The following is a 20,192-nucleotide window of genomic DNA, read 5'->3' on the forward strand; positions in this document are numbered from 1 at the left end:
ACAGTATTGACACGCTCGTGCTACTTTCTTGACTGTAGGCCTCAAGCGCAGTATGATGAATCGTTGACGGAGCTCGTTGACGACTCGTTCGTTATTCGCGTGTCCCGCCCGGCGATGATAATGCTCGACAAGCAGGTGAGTAAAGGGATGCTGCCCGTCGAGTATTACCGGCTCATTAGAGTGCGTTGTAGAATAGAGCGCACCTATACGGCCTCTTGCGGTTATTAGCCCGTCGTTCAATACTGCGTCGAGCCTTTTAAATTTGCTGTGTCGTTGTAGCGGCTGGTTGTGACTTAACCGCGCTAAGTCTTCGCTGAAGGAGTCCCGCTGCGCGCGTTGAAACCACCGTCGTTCGGCCGCTTCTAAGTGTGACACTTCTAAGTGTAGAGTCTTGTCTCTAGATCGAAGCTTCTCGACGAATAGCTGAGTAAGTGCCGTCGCCCTTATAAGCTTCAGGTAACTGGAGAACCTTCTAATGTCGGGTAATGAGTCGTTGCGGTCCGAGTCCTCTTCTGAGACGGTGTAACACGTCTCCCCGGTCTCTTCACCTTCCCCGTTCTCCGTAGGCCAGTGCTCTTCTGTGGCTCGTAGGAATTGCGGTCCCGTGAACCACCGGTCCCGGCTGTCGATCCCGTCGGTTTGAAGCCTGGTCGCATCGTCGGCTACGTTGAGTGTTGTAGGCACCCATCGCCAATCCTCTGTATGTGTGAGCTCGGCGATCTCAGCTAGGCGATGTGAGACGAACGGCGTGTATTTTTTCGTCTCGTTTCTTATCCACTGAAGGACGGTGCGGGAGTCACTCCAGTATATGACTCGTTTGGGTTTCCAACAGCTGTGCTCCCTGACTATAGTGTTAGCCATTCGTGCCCCGATTAATGCAGCTTGGAGCTCCAGTCTCGGAATGGTTAGTAACTTCAGTGGAGCCACCTTCGCCTTGGCCATTACTTGTATTGTTTCTATGTGATCGCCGTGTGCGATCCTCCAGTAGGCCACCGTAGCGTAGGCTTGCTCGCTTGCGTCGACAAACACGTGTAACTCGATGTGAGTTTCCGGCGTTACGTTGTAGCTATAGCACCGCGGTATTGCTAGTGCTGAGACATCTGGGAGTCGCCTTATCCACTCGTCGAATAGGTTAGCGTCTTCAGATGGCAATTCCTGGTCCCAATCAACCTTCTTGAGCCACAAGCGTTGTAATATCATCTTGCCGACGATCGTATATTGACTGATAAGCCCCAGTGGGTCGTACACCGACATAACCGCGCTTAGGGTTTCGCGTTTAGTCGGTGCTCTCAACCGCAGTCTGACCTCATCGGGAACCCTCTTGATGTCAGTGTTGAAGGTGAGGGTGTCGGAGCTCGGGTCCCAGCGCAGCCCCAATGTCTTTTCCTTCTGGTGTGCTGCTAACTTTACATTCGCGCTTTCAGACTTCTTATCTTCGGGTATGCTAGCTAAAACTCTCTTGCTATTTGAGTTCCATCTTCTTAAGTTGAAGTCCGCTTGTTGATGGATGTAGGTAACTTCGTTCACCATTTTAATAGCCTCCTCTTCAGATGGGAAACTGTCTAGGTAATCGTCCATGTAGTGTCGCTCCTTGACCGCCGTGGCCGCCTCTGGGTATTTACTTTCATAGTCGACGGCGTTGCGGTTTCTTACGCTGTGAGCGAGGTATGGCGAACTGCTGGCTCCGAATATCATGGAGACCATTTTAAATCTTCTCGGAGGGTCCGTAGGCTTGTCCCTCCATAAAAACATCTGTGCCGGTTGGTCCTCGGGTCTGATTTTAACCCTAAGGAACATTTCTTCGATGTCCGCTGTGACGGCGATTCTCTTTTCTCTGAACCCGAACAATATTCTTGTGAGTGAAGCTAGTAGGTCGGGTCCTTCTAGTAGGAAGTCATTGAGACAGACTCCCTTCACCTTAGCCGCCGCGTCGAAGACCATTCTAACTTTTCCCGGCTTGTTGTGATTGGTGACGGCGAAGTGCGGCAGGAACCATTTTACGTTGCTATCCCTTTCGCTGCCGTCGCATTGCACCGCGTAACCCTTTTGTATAAGGTTAGCGATCTGAGCCGCGTATTCCTTTTTAAACGCCGGCTCCTTAGTCATCCTCTTCTCGAGCGTGTGTAGTCTCTTAAGGGCAGACTCGTAGCTATCTGGGAACGTGGGGTTATCTATCTTCCAGGGCAGACCCACTTCGAAGTGGCCGTCCTTTCTTGTGGCGGTCGCTTCGAAAATGTCGTTGGCTCTCTTCTCATGCTTATTAATTTTTTCTTTAGTCGATACGCCAAGCGAGTCCACGTCGAAATGTGACTCGACGAGCTTCTGTAGTTGGACGTCGCTCGCGCAGATGTGAAGTACGGCCGCCTGGTCTTGATAAATCGATTTCCTGGGTACCGACCCGTGCAGTACCCATCCCAACTTCGTTCTCGACGCGGCGGGTTCATTTCTCTTGCCGGCGCGCAGCTGTCGCGATATTATTAGATGCCAGTTGTCGGCACCTATCAATATGCGAGGTCGAGCTTCTCCCTTACTGATGCTATCTTGTACAACTCGCAGGTGCTTGTACCGTTCTAAGTTGTGCGGTACGCGTTGGTGATGTAGCTGTAGTCCTTTTACTGTGCGGGCTGTCACTAAGTAGGCTTCTTGTTCGTGTACCCCTTTGACACGAACCTTGACCGCTTCGCTGTCGATCCTTCTCTGATCGTTAATACCCCTTATGTTCAGAGGTCGATTCGGTCCGCCGTTAGTGAGTTGCTTCGCTAATTCTTCGTCTATTAGCGTCACAGTAGACCCTTCGTCTAGGAGGGCGTACGTATTTACCTCCCCCCGTGGACCGCTGAGTTTCACCTCGCAGGTTTTGAGCAGTACTGATGTAATAGGCGACCTCCTTGTCGTGACGCTCATTACTAGCGCGGCTGCTTCGTCTTCCCTGCCGTCGTCCGGAGTGCTCACTGTAGTCGTAGACTCCGTTACTTTTTCTTTATGTAGTAGCGCGTGATGTTGGTAGGTACATCCGTGGACTCCGCAGGCCTTGGCTTTGCATGTGAACCTGCTGTGCTTCCTTTTCATGCATTTGAAGCACATCTTGTTGTCCTTTGCCCACTTCCATCGCTCGTTGACGTCGAGTGCTTTGAGTTTATCGCACTCAGTAGTGTAGTGTCCCCCAGTTGGACACATGAAGCATTTTCTTTCTTCCGGTTGATTTTCCCCCGCAGTGTATACGCCCTTGGTAGCAACCCGCTTTGGTGCTACTTCTCTTCTGACGGGTACCGGAACGCTTCGCTTCGTTGTGTGGGTGTACCTTATCATAAGGTCCGCTTCGGCCATTAAAAACTCGGAGAGTACTATCATTTCATTATCTTCCATGATGCGTGCTTCGTTATTGGCTGCGTACTCCGCCCATTTGCTTATGAGATGAGGACTCAGTTTGTCCATTACGTCTCGAACGAGTAGCGGGTTTCGTAGGTAGCCTCTTCTATCTATACTTTTTATCGTATAGACAATATTTTGAATCTTCACCGCGAACTCATACAGATCGGTGCTCGCGCTCCCTAATTTCGGGATCTTTTTGAGCTCTTCCATGGCCCGATCTATTATGAATTCCGGTCTTCCATATTTCATCTCTAATGTGCGCATGATGATATCTGGGTTAGATGCGGTGAATAGCTGTGACAGCACGGTTTCTCTCGCTTCCCCTCGCAGGCTGTTTCGCAGTCGAAGGAGATTTTCCGTTGGAGAGAACTTAAAGAGTCTTGTAGAATCTTCCATGGCGGCCTTATACGGTAGCCACTCGGCGACGGCTCCCGTGAATATAGGTAGTTCCGCTGTTTGGCGAGGCAATGGTCTTGAGGCGACTAGTTTTTCTAAGGTGTCGGCTAGCCGTTGAATGCCTTGGAATTTCGCGTTCTCCCCCCGTTGCTTACTAACGGGAGGGCGAACCTCTTCCGGTTCTTCCCTGTATTTCGTCGCCGTTGGTTGTTCCATGCTTCTATCCACCCAGTCTTGTACCCTTTCGTTGCATGAGCTCGCCGCATATTCAGATTCGGCTTCGATTGCAGTCATTTCGGCGGCTAATCTCGATTTGATTAGCTTTTCTTTCATAAGTAGCCGCTTCTCTTCTATAGCCGCGAGTTCTTTCTCCGCTTCGTATTGTGCCATCTTCATACGTGCGTCGATGCTTCGCTTTGAAGTGTTACTGCGAGCGGTGTGTGCCGGCGACGTAGGTCTCCGCACCGGCGATGTAGGTCTCCGCACCGGCGATGAAGTTTCACGCCTTGGTGGCGTGCTAGCTGGTCGTGCAGGTGGCCCCATGACGGACGTCCGCGTTGACGTCGCTGGTGCTGTCTCTCTCGCCCCTTCTGGCGGAGAGTGCTCCATCCTTTTTTCTTGGGAATTTCCTGCGACCGTCGACGGCGACTGCGGAGAATCTTCATAAATTCGGTGTAGCGATGGCCCTGGCGCACCCTTAGCGCCCGGGGCTGCTTCTGACTCGCTGTACCCCGATTCGGAGCGAACACGACCCCTTGTGTTCATTGCGATCGGCGTATTCATCTTGAGTCTTCTTTAAATCCGGCTTCTCGAAGGACCAATGTAGATTATGGGTTTTCAAATAAAACTCCAACTTGAATCTTCAGTTCTTTCTTCTTGTTTTTATTCCGAGGCGTACACATTTTTCTATACAAAAAGGCGAGCTTAAGTACTTATTTTGGGTACCGCAACAGGCGCAGGCTCAGTCAGCAACCGCGTCCTATTGCCGTCCCTTTCTAACATAGCCTGTCTTACTCTTACAATTCTATGCTTACACTCTATTGCTATCCTACTCTTACATATCTATTCTTATTACGTAGGACTTATATCTATTGCAATAAAATATCTTATTTACATAGTCTTAATTACATACACAAGTTACATTAATCAACATTTACATTTAAATTCTTAGGCCGTTGTCGTCCGTAATATACACCGTCTTAAATATACTTAGTTTTAGTTTAATTCAAAAATCGCATGCCCACTGGGTAACTACAGAGAAATGTAAAACCGTCCAAAAACCTTGTAAACACCTGTATTATGCAATAAATACTGATTACTGATCATTTGGTTCTGACGACTTTTTTTAGCAACTGTGTTTGGAAGCCCCTCAGGACCGGAGGCCCGGGGCGGACCGCCCTGTAATAACTATTAAAATGTAATAAATCTAAAATAACAATAAAGGTTGGTTATTGCTTATTCCCGATACAATCTATAAATTGTTGCTCTGAGAAACAATAAAAGTTTCTGCGTCACGAATCCAGATGGCGTTGCCGTAATAAAATTTTGTGATTGATCATAAATTGACCGATGTTTTATGCTTTAGGAGTATTCAATGTTATTTAGGGAAGTCACCGCTTCAGTATAAAGCCAATTTGACAGTTATTAAGGCTTTTTCTTATCACGTAGGTTTTGATGGTGCTTGTCCCTGTAGTACCGGGACCAGAATAGGGCTACGGTATCCCCTGCCTGTCGTAAGAGGCGACTAAAAGGGGCTTTCGGGGTTGCGGGCGGCAAGAGTGGGAGCTCAAACCGTCCAGCAAGCGACCCCGGGAAGGACAGCGGTTTGTGTGGTCGCATATCGCTGTAATGTGACAGGGGATGTGAGAGGAGCGTAAATTGCTCCCCCAGGGCAGAGCCCGATAGAAGGGCATCGCGTTAAGAGGACTCCGGTTGTGTTCCGTTGGAGATCCCGGAGTTCTCCACCAAACGCTGAGGACGGCCACCCCCCGGTTTTAGTGCGGTAAAAATCCCACATAACCCGGCGTCACTCCTATGGCGTCGGGTACCTTTTGAAGGTTTCCCCCTCGTCAAAAAAAAAAAAAGGGTTTTTGATGGTGCTACTTAAAACGCGTGCCACTCGCACTCTATCGAATATGTTTTTGAAGGTGGGAGAAACCTTGTGATTCGACTCCGGCAGCACCACCGCCACAACCTTTTCTGCCTAATTACTGCTGTGTTAAGACATGCTATATCCTAGTTTATAGGGTGTGCTAAGGGAGACATATTTTTGTGTTCAAACTTAGTGCTCAGGGGTAGCAACGACCGACCTCAGGTAGGAATCTATTCTTATTTCAAGAGGTTGATTACAGACGTCCATGGACATTTGCATTCTTCATTACATTAAAATTGTTTTAATTTTTTTACCCTCTTATATTTTATTTGGAACGTGTTGGGCACGAGTCTCTCTGTGCAAGGGCTTTACAATTGCTTGGCAATGGTACATTAACGACATTTACAATTTTATTAGCACACAGGGGTTCAAATTAAATACTTAAGGTAACTTTAAAATTCCCGTAACTATGTTTGATCTTAATTTTAATTAAAATTTACATGGAATTCATAATATTCAGTACAAGTAAAATTATTTTACCTATCGTGGTAAGTAAACTTGTAGACGTGGTAACACGTCTTTAAATAACACGAAGTCTCAACTAATTTGCGTTGTTATGCCTGAGAACTCAGTTGAAAACTTTTATATAAGTAACTTCGTAACTAGAAGCTACCAAGCATTATATTGTTTCTAGTAAAATGGATATTTGTAAAGGGTAAGGCTTATACGGGGCGTTCCATTGTACTCAGGGATAACAAGATATCTGTGACTGACTTCAGGTAGCACTTCTTTCTGAGGTTGATAACCGAAGTCCTTAGCATAATATAGAATCACTTAACATATTATAAACTACTTTCGCTTTTGATAATTCAATTTCATAAAAGTGAACTAAAATGTTCGCTTGTATCAACATCAGATGTACCTAGTTTTACCTTTACTTTCTATTAAAGTTAGGTTTTATTTTTGTTACAGGTATCTGGACCACAACACAGGACAAAGTACTTTCTTCTGGTCTGATTGGTTGATGTTACGATCACCAACTCAAACCTAAGTTGTGATTGGCTGGAGAGATGTGAAAGTTTGACTCGTTAAATATGGCCAGTGACATTTCTTAAGTTCTTATTTTGAAAATGTATTTTACTTGAATATTGGATCTTTTTATATTTATGATGAAGATAGTGCAGTGTACCAAAAATGGATGTGATGTCTAATATAACGTTAGACAGGGAAAGATTTTACGCTTCTCATGACTTCAAGACTCCAGACAAGATGCAGGATGTAGAGGTAATTATGTTTCCTACTTTTATTACATTTTCTTATTTAACATTGTTAGTTTGTATGCATGTGAGGGTCCAATATTGTGAGTTAAATTTGACGCAATTTCCGCTATCCGATTGAGCTGAAATTTTGCATACAAGTTTGTTGTGGATGACAATGTGTGATAACAATAGCGACGTCTCTCTAAATCCAATATGACGGTGGGTTCACGAGGGCGGATTAATATTTTTTTGTACCTCCATGATATAGGACTCATATTTTTATAATTTAGTAACAGCAAACGAGCTGAGGTCCATCTGATAGTAATAATTAGTTCACCACTTGTTGTTTAATTAAATTTGAAAAATTTCCTGTTATATTTTTAAAATTAATTTTATAATTTGGATTACAAGTACCGCAGATGCCATGGACACTCAAAACTACGAAATCTAGAATAGAAATATAAATTCATTTCGACTGTTATTTGGCCGAAGATTCTGTTTGTATGTTTTCTGCTACGTGGCGTATGGCGTATGTCCAAATTATGTAAATGTAAAGAAATGTTATTTCAAAACTTATTTCAAAGAGAGTTCCCCCAAGTATTAAGTTGGACCTCTTCGTATAAGTTATTACTTACTTATCCCAGTCGTTCCGGTAGTTTGGGAAGTGTGATAAGTCGTAAGATTACTTCCTTTCTCGACTTATCAAGTTTTAAACCGGCGTACTAGCACGTACTTGAACTATTACACATTTCAAAAAGAATATTGCTCGTAATCTACTACTACTCCTGTTAGCTTGGTGGTTGAAACTCGAGCTCTCGATTGGGGAGTCCGAAGTTTGAATCCCAGGCTAGATTTTTCATAATTATTTATGTTATAGTGCCGTTAAGGACAACGTTGTGAAGAAACTTACACGTCTGATGTACACGTATGATAAATTATCAATGGTGTGTCAAGTTTACAAATTTGCGCCTTTCGGTCTAAGCCCCTTCACTCTGAGAGCAGACCCGTACCCAGCAGTGGGAAAATAATGGTGTGGACGACGACTCTATTACTATAAATTGCAGTGTGTCAGTGGTACCGCCGTACTTGGATCACGTTTAAATTGTTCATTAGGCAATTTCGCCCCCTTTCACCCTTTAACTATACTATTAAACTAATGCAGTGGTTGTCACCTGGGTCGTTAATCAAAAAGCGTTGGCGGAAACGGCATTTTAGCGTTTCGAAGATTTCCTTTTACTCACCGGAATGGAGTAACGGAAAGGGATAGCTCCATTTTAGTGTCTTGTATGTCTTAATAACTCCAAATGTTTAAGTGGTTTAAAATATGAAATAGGTCGCGCGTAGGTGAAGGGCTTTCCTGTATTATCTCCTTAATGCATTATTGGCCATCTACGTATGAACTAATTGTAATAATTTTGAAAAGAGGTCTGCGACGAACAGTGGGACAGTGGGTTGATGACGTTCACGTTGACGTCACTTTCCTGTATTATCTCCTTAATGCATTATTGGCCATCTACGTATGAACTAATTGTAATAATTTTGAAAAGAGGTCTGCGACGAACAGTGGGACAGTGGGTTGATGACGTTCACGTTGACGTCACTTTCCTGTATTATCTCCTTTATGCATTATTGGTTATCTACGTATGAACTAATTGTAATAATTTTGAGAAGAGGTCTGCGACGAACAGTGGGACAGTGGGTTGATGACGTTCACGTTGATTTTATAAGGTTTTAACCAAGATTACATTCTTAGTCGCGTTGGTTTAAAAGTAATGTCTGATTCCTGATAGAATTATACGGGTATATGTATACATGTCCGTGAGTCCCAATCAGGTGTACTTTATGTTCATTTAATGCATTTTTTTGCGAAAAACTAATACGCATATTCCACGGTCACTGACGTCCCTTTGGCACAAGATCAGCTTATCGCGTGAGAAAGAAATATTGCCAATGTTCCAAAATGATAATAATATAAGCCTTTAGTCTCGTTTCTTTGTGAAATATGAAACTGATCACAATCTAAGCGAATAAAAGGTCGGAAGTCTTTAATATTATTTTATCAAAATTGAATGCTCGTTTTGTTTGGTCATAGTATCTGTATTGAATCCCTCACACTCATATTGTTTTTTTTCGCCGGCAGTCCTGGAAGCTTGACTTTAAGGGTCCCTTTGACTTTAAGGGACTATGGTAGTGGTACATACAATATTTTTCCTTAGAATTTTAGAGTACACGAAACGTAGGCACCCTAGAGGCGACTAAAAGGAGGCTTCCGGGGTTGCGGGTGGCAAGAGTTCCCACTCTTGCCACCCGCAACCCCGCGGTTTGACGGGCGCCCGTCAGCGACCCCGGGAAGGACGGCTGTATTTGTGGTCGCATGCCGTCGTACGCACCAGACGGTGTGGCTAGCGTCAAGCTCACCTGGGCGGAGCCCGACGGGGCAACGCGCTAAGAGGGCTCCGGTTGCGTTCCTTTGGAGATCCCGGATCCCTCAGCGCAGCGCCGAGGACGGCCACCGGGGGGGTTTTAGTGCGGTAAGAATCCCACATAACCTCGTATCGCTCCCACGGCATTGGGTACCTTTTGAAGGTTTCCCCCTCGTAAATAAAAAAAAAAGCGTAGTCACCCTATATTTATAAGCTTAGGAGGTCCTCATAAAACTAAACGATAGAAATTTTAAAAATCAACCCCGAAAGGAAACAGGGGGATAAAAGCTCGTTAATTAAAGAGCTAATTAATATTTCAACGGCATAAGGTTTCTTTATATTTCAGTGTACTGAGAGTAAATAATTAAATTTTATTTTCCTTAATATTATGATCAAGGTTCGAAATTCCGTTTCATGGAGAAAGTAATTGGGTATTTACCCCATCGTTTTGATGCCATTAAAACCGGCGTTTACTGATTGTAAATAATATGTCGAACGAGTGATCACAGAAGCCCGTTAATGTCCTGTTTAAATTATTGACTAAACTTTGTTCATTTCCCGTTGCCATGCTAGAATTTTCGTTTTATGTTTTATATAAGTGTATGTTGTAATAGGCTGATTGTTAGGATGCTCTTCCGCCAAAGACGAGTGATGTAGCCATGGTATGTATGGTATGGCATGGTATGCATGTATTATTACTTAGCTAAACTACTCGCGATTCTTAGTTCGTATATTTAGTTCGAATTCTAAATTCGCCTCCGTATAAAAAACTAGCTTAGCTACAAAAGCTAAGCTAAGCGACTTAGCTGAGACGGAAACCGTGTATGGTCGAAATCTTCAATGTGAAGTAAAACATAGTAAGGACGCAGGATGATGTACATGATGTACAGAGAATTTTCTAAAAAACTTCTCTAATATGTCATAGTGAATTATGACGATGATAATAACTTTAAATATTCTCTTGTTACTATCGTTTCCTAAGGGGACTTTCTAGACTGATCTTCAATTAATTATATTTCAGATAAGAAACCTACAGTAAAATTATACATGAAATATATTGGAATCAATCAAAGTCGTTTGATATTCTGCCGACATTTGTTCTTCCTTTTGTCAGATATTTTGGGACGAGCTTTAATTAAATTATTTTGGATCAATTTCGTTAAACTGTGAGATGTTTACAAGATACCCAAAATTAGATATGTTTCAAGTGTTTTCTAATCAACAATCTTTACCGTAACTGGAAGATGACAAGGCCCTACTCGACTATACTTTATTATGTATTGGCAGTAGGGAAAATAGGTAAATAAGCCAAATAATAGGAATCAATAATAATACGCGTCCAATCATAATATATGGTCTTTATAACGTTTATCTCTATACTAAACTATTGTACTTTATAATCATCATCATCAACCCATTATTGTCCCACTACTGGGCACGGGTCTCCTCTCAGAATGAGAAGGATTAGGCCAAAGTCCACCGCGCTGGAAAGTGCGTATTGGTAGACTTCACATACCTTAGAGTTTTTTTTTCATAAATCTCTCAGGTATGCAGGTTTCCTCACGATGTTTTCTTCTGCCGTCTTCAACTTCAACTTTGACTTACTTTGACTTCAACTTTAAAAAATCAGAGATGCGTGCCTAGGATTTTAACCTCGGACCCCTCGATCGAGAGGACGAGTTTCCTAACCACTAGGCTATCACTGCCTAAACTATTTTACTTACTTGTATTCAACCTTGTAGTGGCAATTGTTGTGAGAAAATATAAACAAGAAAGGTTTCTTGACATCTTATTAACAAAACCGCGTACGAAAATTTATTGGAAAATACAGAAATAATTTTCCTTTGTATTACTTACTTTGTAGTTGGTAACTTTTGGTAAATATGCTAGATATTCTATGTAAAGTAAATATTGTGAATTTTGTTTTAATATTGACAAAGTCGAAAAATTCCATTTATATTTAGAAGCGTACTTACAACAATAAGTGTTTGTAATAAAACTTTCTCCTTTTTAAAAATAAAGAATATGAAGAAATATGAAGGTCGCAGCCAAGTACTGTAACTATTGGTTCAATTAACAGCCTAGCCTATTCACTAAACAGTCGGAGTGTCTAATATAACATTTAATGAAGTCGCTTAGGCCGTTTTTACAATTTGTGAATTAAAAAATGTTTTCTCAAGAAATTCTAAAATTGACAGACTGCTCAGTTACTTACAAACAAATTATATAGGTACTTACCACTCTTTTTTTTATTGAAGAGGAGTTTTTTTTCGAGCTGTGCGGCCTGCACAGTTTCACCGGTTCTTTGGTGGCGAGCCTAATTTCCCTTTAAAACGCATAAATCTTTCGCCTTTTAACAGGTGGTGTACACGTGGGAGATGGACCTCAACAGGAGCATCCTGGGTGCCGCGACGCTGCTGGTCCCGAAGAAGCCAACCCCCTCTACCACGTCCAGCAACACCATGCCCATGTGGGCTCACAACTCCTGGGTGTGCCTCTTCGCCGCTATGCTCGCTGTTGCTATTGGGGGAAATGCTATCGTCATTTGGATTGTTACAGGTAAACTATATAGCCTACAGTTATGGCTCTTATTAATAAGTAATCTATTTAATGTTTTGCCTAACACAAATCGAAAATTACTTCTAACAAAAAATTGACGAATTTTGATATTTGATGGCAAAATTTGAATTACAATATCATAATATTTTCAATACCTTCGAAGCAAGTCATACTTGATTTTAATACAAACAAAGGAAAAGTTTTTTTTTTTTAGTTTAAAGCCAAATTACATTATCACAACCTTTTTACAAAATGCAGGTCCTATTAAATTAAGTACTGACTTTTAAAAATTACTCAGTAAAATTGTTCTTTAATCTTGCTTATTTACTCGTAGTTTATATTGAATCTAATAGCTAGCAATTTTATTCAAGTAGGTATTTTAAGTCCTTTGTGCTTTAAATTTTCTAAGATTAAACTAAATGTTTGAATGATAATAGGTCGCGAGTTCAATGGAGCATTACTTTACTTTGTTATTAAGTATCTGGGTATGAAAAATGATTTTAAATTAGCTTCGATTTTTCATCTTTACTTTATTTCAAAAATATTAGACCTACTATCATATTAGTTTAATTTCTATGAAATAAAAGTAGCAGCCTAGGTTTTTGAAGGTGGTAGAACCCTTTATGGTTCGACTCCGGCGGCACCACCGCCACACCTATTTCTGCCTAATAACAGCAGTGTTAGGCGCTGTTGTGTTCCGTTTTGAAGGGTGTGGTAAGGGAGACACACTTTTCCGAGGCGTGCCAGCTTAGTCCTCAGGGGTAGCGGCGCATCTGTGGCCGACCTCAGGTAGGAATATCTAATCCTATCTGGGGTTGATTACAGATGTCCATGGGCGGTAGTAGCCACTTACTATCAGGTGGACTGCATGCTCGTCTGCTACTCCTATATTATAAAACAAACACTAATTTACGATAAGCAGACATTGTCGTTCATTGTGTTATCAAGTCCAAAAAGTCCTAATACTTTACCCAGAGTCAGTCACTAATGCATCGCTAGCTGAAGTCTCATTTGGAAATTCACGTTCTAGCCTACCACTTTCAAGCTAGAACTACTAACTATTACTATTGCTAATATTTGCTATGGCTAGAAGTTTGGCGCGGACTTTATTGCGGCTGTCAAACAATGAAAGATTCTGTTACCTTCAAAGAACCAAAGTGTGGATTCATTTCGTAATTGTTTGATAGTGTTACTTAGTAACTTTCTTGACGATACTATGAGAGGAGCTATTATTATACACTTAAGATAACAATATCAATACGAGAATACTTTGAAAGTTGTGAAAACAAACATAAATCTGTGACCGTGCGAGAAAACATGTTTTCGAGTTTGCGAGTGTCTATCACTGCCTGCAAATCGTAAAAAAAATCCCAGGTGTGCCATTTGCACTTGGCTATCATGGTGAACGAGGGCCTTACCCCTCTCGCTCTGGGGGGACACCCGCGCCCAGTGTGGGTCAGTAATGGGTTGATGATGACTGTGATAAGAAGGAAATTGAAATTTGAAATACTGAATGTATGTAAAAATACCCAAATATTTTAAAACGTAACAACTCTGTAAGCTTAAATGTAAACTCACCCAAATCACGTAGGTACCTAAATATCATTATATTTAGAATTACGTAATGTTCTAATAGTTAACTGAATTATTATATCATTTCCAATATTCAAGTACCTAAGTAACGATCACAGTTAACGGGATTTTGCGGAAAGAGTACTTAAACTCTGGCATTCGATAACGAGCACATAAGGCGTAGTACACATCTACCTCTTAAAAAAACTTAAAGTGTACATTTCCAAGAGACGACTGTGGCGAGTTCTCGCTACTCGTCAAGACATGGCGCTGCTGAATCACGCTATCGAAGTTTTCTAAATATCTTGCATATATACAAGTTTCGAACTGAGACTATCGGGGTACGGCCGGTCCCCGGGTATGATCACCTAACCCATAGAGATCTCCCTTTGCCAAACGACGAATGACTCCTTTTACATAAGTCTGTGTAAATAAGCCTTTATCAAATAAGAGAACATTATACGTATATCTAGATCACTTCTAAATTTTACTTCACGTAAACATTATAACGTACATATGTATCAATTATATCTGTGTATAAAATAGATAACAACTAGACGGATTCAGATCTTAAATTGATCTAAAATATATATAAGTATAATTCAAGTCAAGTAAATCGGTAAAATCTCTAATCGACATCGAAAATAAGATCTCTAATGACAATAAGATAAATACTTTTTGTCAAAATATCTCTGTCTTACGATCTTATTAAGATCTTAAAGGTCTTACGAAGATTGATGATATATATTTGTCAGCCAAAATAATAGGATTCGGTGGATAGTTTGCTTTAGAAAAAGGTACTTCAAAAATTTGTAATTCATAGCAAATGAGCGACCGAGGATAATACGGCTAAGCTTAATTTCTCTGAATAGTTTTAATAATATTTCTATTATAATATATATTTATCTACAGTTAACAAGAGGTTAAGTAAGGGTTGGCCTTCCAATTTTGAGGACTACGATACAAATGCGCGATTTTTGGAGGCAAACATATTAAAAAAAAATCCGTTTGATTTAACGGTTAAGGAAAACATCGCGAGAAAGCTTTCTTAACTTCATAATTTATAAAGTTAAAATGTCCGCATGGAGTAGTTTATATTTATTTATTTATTTATTTATTGCACCTCTATAAAAATAAAAAGATACAATAGGGCAAACTTAATGCCTGATGGCATTCTCTGCCAGTCAACCCTGGGTGGAAGGAGAGAATGGCGGCAGGTGTTAATTATATATACATAAAATAAATTATATTATATTATATATATACATAGATATATATAGTTCAGATATATATCAAAATATATACAAATACATACATATTATATAAACTAAACAATACAGATGATTACGATATTGCAGCGGTGTTTAGAAAATGCTCTCGGACAAGTTTTTTAAACATTGTTTTACTTGGTGCTTTCCTAATATGCACGGGCAGAGCGTTCCAAAGCAGTACTGCCTGAACAGAGAAAGAAAAATGAAAAAAAACACTCGTATGCGATGGAATATCTGCCCTTAAGTTACGAGACGACCGAAGCATTTTGTCATGGGTTAAGAACCTGTACTGGAAGTAATCCTTGAGGTAAGGAGGAGTATTATTATCATTCAAGATAGAGTAAAGCTGAAAAAGGATTCTAGAGTTACGCCTCTGACGAATAGTAAGCCACTTAAGTTGGTTGCAAAACTGAGATATATGATCATATTTACGAAGGTCAAATATGAATCTGATAGAATTGTTGAGAAGGCGTTCTAGTTTATTCAGAAGTGCTTCGGTTAGATCTGGGTAGCACACGTCTGCATAATCAATGATAGGAAGAATGAGGGAGTTGACCAGCATAAGTTTGGTCTTAACCGGGAGGAAATGCTTGAGACGGTAAAGAGATCGCATAGTGACGTTAACCTTCCGGGATACTTCAGTGATATGCGGTTTCCAGCTTAAGCAGCTATCGATATGAAGGCCAAGGTTCTTCACGGATTCAGAAAACGGAATATGTGTATATGGTATACAGCAAAAGTTTTCGCTTAATTTATTAATCTCGTACGCAAGTGTGGCTACACCTTATTTCACTCTACAGCACACACTTATGTAAATTTACCCTCGCAGAAGCAATCGAAGCCCAGTTGCTTCGATGGAATGTTAACAAAGCCATTCGCGAAATCGAAGTTATTTTAAACGGGAGTGAAGGAGGCCTTGGAATAATTCAAATATTGACATTTTAATTTCCTGGAAAAGTTATAGCAGTTGAATTTATAGAAAGTTAATATGTTTAAGGGCATATACTTTAAATAACTATGCATGGTGAAAAGGTCGGACTATATCGCAAAGGACTATATCGTTGTGACGCGTAGAGTTCGATCCCTGGTCAGGCAATCGTGTAAATGTAAACATTAATTCTGTTCTCGCTTTTTTTGTATATTTGTTTTTTATATGACTATGGCACCTATGACACGGATTCCATGTGTCATGTATGTCCAGGGGTATGTCGAAATCGTACCGACTAAAACTCCGCGGCGTTCCTCTGGACACTAGGTGCCGGGTCACGAGAAACGTTAAGCATTACATTCGAGGCCCGGCAACGTCGGCCGGCGCTGATGTTAACCACGTCCCGAGAGGGAGGGGCCCCTCTCAGTTATGTCTCTCACACGACACCTCGAGCCTTAAAGATCAGATTTGGATTCGTCCGAATCCGCATCCGAGGGCTCATGGGACTGGGAAAGGGTTGCTTTCAGCGAAAGCCGCCCTTCGGCGTCACGTACGTCTGCGACGAAGTGCCTGGGAAGATGCATCATCGTCCCTGGCTCTTTCCGCCGCCTCCTTTGCGAGCATTACAGCTTCGCAGAAGTACTCGTACGTTACCTTGCATTAACTATGTTCCCAAAGAAGAGTGTTTATCTAGGAACTCTATTTTTATTTTAAATTACGATTGTTTTGTTCTTTTTTCGAAGAATTCATGTTTTACATCTAATACTAAAATGTCAAGTTTCGTTTTTAATTAATTACGGTCGAATTCTAACCATTTTGACGGGTGGCTATTGAATAAGTTTGTGTGACAAGAGTTCTAAGTTTTATACCTCAAAATTTTAAACTAGTACCTAATACTAGTTTTAAATTCTTTGAGGAGGGTAAGAAGTTTTGTACCAACTCAATATTTGTGCTTAAATATTACAGTTCTGCTCTAAATACCTATTTATTTATCATTATACTGTTAATGTTTATTTATATTTGTACATAGTATTTATATTTTTATATACGCAGCCGCACATCGACTAAGTCTCTTTTAATATTTCTAGGAACCTTTAGTAAAGTTAATGTAAGAAATATTGTTTGTTCATACAGCACACAGAAGAATGAGGACGGTGACTAACTACTTCTTGGTCAACCTCTCCTTCGCTGACCTGATGATGGCTTCACTTAACTGCCTCTTCAACTTCATCTACATGTTACACAGGTAAATATTTAATTTTATAAGATTGTTGCAAATAAGCTTGAAGTCCACCTCATGGTAAGTGTTCACCCATGAATGTGACCATATAGAATTCTGGCTGCCTTTGCCTTGCCTTGCTACTCCTTAAAACTAAGGTAGTCGCCTCATATTTCGTCTCCATACAAGACGTCGATATTATGCAGAATTTTTCGGATTACCTATTGAACCGTAATAGATAGACGGTTTATATTTTCGCGATGTATTTACTTTTATGACTGTTAAAATAAAAAATACTAAAAATAAAAAATCAAACGAAGATTTGGTACAAAACCCTCCGTATGCCACTTCAACTCACGCTTGGCAATTTTTTTCGCTTTGACGTACCTTTCATCCAAGTTATACAATAGTAAAATAAATGTTATAAAAGTTAAACTTGACCTTTATACCATCTCAAAGTCAAAGGAAATATAAAATAAATAATTGGCATTAAATTGACTCGCTGTATAAGTATCTCAGGAAATCTCCGCTTTGTAGAATGTTTGTATTTAAGTCAAGAGGTTCCTATCCATTTATTAATCTATTAGCTTTAATAAGTGTACTACTGGAAATCCACTTCCACATTTAGTTGACATGGGGTTTTTGGGTTTACTGGGACCAAAAGATACGACAGGGCACCGATCTGTATGAAAACAAGTATGCCAGTTTTTTCTACTTGCTGTGACGGCAAAAAGATATTTTAGTGATACTTTGCCCAAGTGAAACTGATTCAAAAAGGGATTTCGATCTAAGGCAAATTAATATAGACATAAATTTTAGGGAAAAGGAAAGGAAGGAAATATAAATATCAATATCATTATAATTGTTTTCTCTTTTGATGTGTGATACATACACTTGCGGCGTTTATTTGAAAAGTATGTCTGTCTGTAATGTCGGTGCCGTGTCGTGTCGTCCTAATGATGAAGAGTCTATTGGCTATATATTGATAATGATTATGACGTGCTGATGATGTTATTATCCATTACTTTTTTGGACTGGTATATAGGTACCCATTGAAGTGTGATCGTGATATCTATACAATTTAATCTAATTCAACGCATTTCAACATATTTTATTAAAACTTTTCATAGGAATTTCTAAATTGAACGTAACAGTATTATGAACACATATTTCGTAAAATATTTAACTCAAACTCATGAAATGAGTAGCCGATGTATCCAGTACTAAAACTATTAAAACAAGCTTTGGAATTTAATATCATAATAATTGCTGTGGGTTTTCCGTCTTAGTTTTGAAATGTATTAGTGTCAGACTTCAGAGTTATTATAGTAGAAAGGAGTCTATATTTTGATTTTGGTTCATATTATTTGGCACCAAGGTCACACCTAGTTTTGCCCAATAATTTAGCACTGCTAAACTAGAATAGTTCGCAAAGTACGAGTCAATTCGCACATGGAGGCTTCCGTACCACTCAATATTCATTATATTTTACTTTTTTTATATAATAACCATATTTAAATATGTTTTATTGTTCTTATTTGTATTTTAATAAATATTAATAATAAATAATATTATAATATATTTCTAGTTATAATACCAGTTATAGTAGTAAACGGGTTGTAAAAAATTCAACCGTCTTCCTACGGTTTAACAGTTAGATAGAAAAATGCCGAAAAAATCCGGTTTGTTGTATGAACTTTAATATTCAACTTTATTATATTTGTCGTATTTGTTATTATAGCGGCCACCGTTATGCATCCTCTGTAAAAAAATCATGTGTCTATCTATTAAGGTTCAGGAGATATAGCCCTGTGACAGACGGACAGACGGACAGACGGACAGACAGCGAAGTCTTAGCAATAGGGTTTCGTTTTTACCCTTTGGGTACGGAACCCTAAAAAACAGTGTTAAAAGATTTATACCACCAACCATTAGGTTTCTGACGAGGTTTAATGTGGTTCCCGAACAACGACAGTGCGGAGAAATTAAACTAAGCGGTCACCCATCCAATTGCCGACCACACCCGACATTGCTTAACTTTTTTGTTTTACGATCAACCTAAGCGGAGCTGGGCGCGCTTCAATAACACAGGTTTATTTTTTAGGCGAAAATGTGTATGAATAAGGTTTCTCACGTCATAACACTTGAAGGTCGTAAGCTGTCGTAAAATGATAAAAGCGCGCATGATAATGGAAATCCTGAGACATAGTCTCTTTAATGTTTTTTAGGATATTACATATGTTATGGTTATGGCATATTGCTGGATTTTATGTCGCGGAAATGTTTACAATGTACATATAAATAAACATAAAACGTGTTTGCCTTTCATTCAAAAATATTTTTTGTTCTAAGCGTAAATTATGCGTATTTATCATACGACACCACAATATAAATAAATTTTCTTCTCCTCCTTTTGTCTATCTGTCTGAAATGGCTGAATGGTATTATTTTGAAAAAAAAAAACAGAAACAATCATGTTACATTGCGTTGTTGGTACACTGAATAATTTAGTTTTTTTTTTTCAAACTTTGGGCGTTATTCTTCCTACAATGTAAAAATGTTTACATCTTTATGTAATAGACCGATGTTCAAATAGTATATTATGTACTACTAGTTTATAGTAGTAGTATAAGTTTAAAGTAGTATAAGCGTTTGTAGCTCTGTGATACTAGATTGGTGATCCATTAAGTTAAGGAGTGCGGATTGTATATTCGTGAGTGATCTACAAAGTTCGCTAGTTCAGAACGTACTCTTCTTTATTGAGATGACACGGCATTGGTACGGTACCGGGGGCGATCGCATAACATCGGTAGCTTTTATTCGTTTTTGATTGACACTGAGTGAAGGATGAAGTGTAATGTCGGGGAGAATTTTTATATATTTTTGATAATATTCCGTTAGTTTACTTTAATTTATTTTTAAAAGTCAATAATAGATAGATTTTATCGTATCACTTTCAAATATTAGTGGTTCAAATGATGAGATATTTAAAGCAATTCCATTTTGATTTATATAACATGGTATTGTAATTTATGAAAGAGTTCATGAAGATTGTAAAATACATTATTTAGAAGTCAAATATGTTTTCAAATTGGTTTCAT

General features: G+C 39.9%; 1 protein-coding gene across 1 annotated transcript in view; it reads left to right on the forward strand.

Annotated features, from left to right (window-relative positions):
• NGR-A32 (neuropeptide receptor A32) overlaps positions 1-20,192 on the forward strand; it is a 74,420-nt gene that overhangs the window by 8,744 nt on the left and 45,484 nt on the right. The window contains exons 2-4 of the mRNA XM_073083567.1: positions 6,833-7,144; positions 11,903-12,101; positions 17,007-17,118. Of these exons, the coding sequence (XP_072939668.1) occupies positions 7,055-7,144; positions 11,903-12,101; positions 17,007-17,118 (401 nt within the window). The 5' untranslated portion in view covers positions 6,833-7,054. The remainder of the gene's footprint in view (positions 1-6,832; positions 7,145-11,902; positions 12,102-17,006; positions 17,119-20,192) is intronic.

The sequence above is a fragment of the Epargyreus clarus genome, unplaced genomic scaffold, assembly GCF_041222505.1.
Source record: "Epargyreus clarus isolate Ecla_fem2 unplaced genomic scaffold, WU_Ecla_fem_2.2 ptg000019l, whole genome shotgun sequence".
NCBI classification, from domain to species: Eukaryota; Metazoa; Arthropoda; class Insecta; order Lepidoptera; family Hesperiidae; genus Epargyreus; species Epargyreus clarus.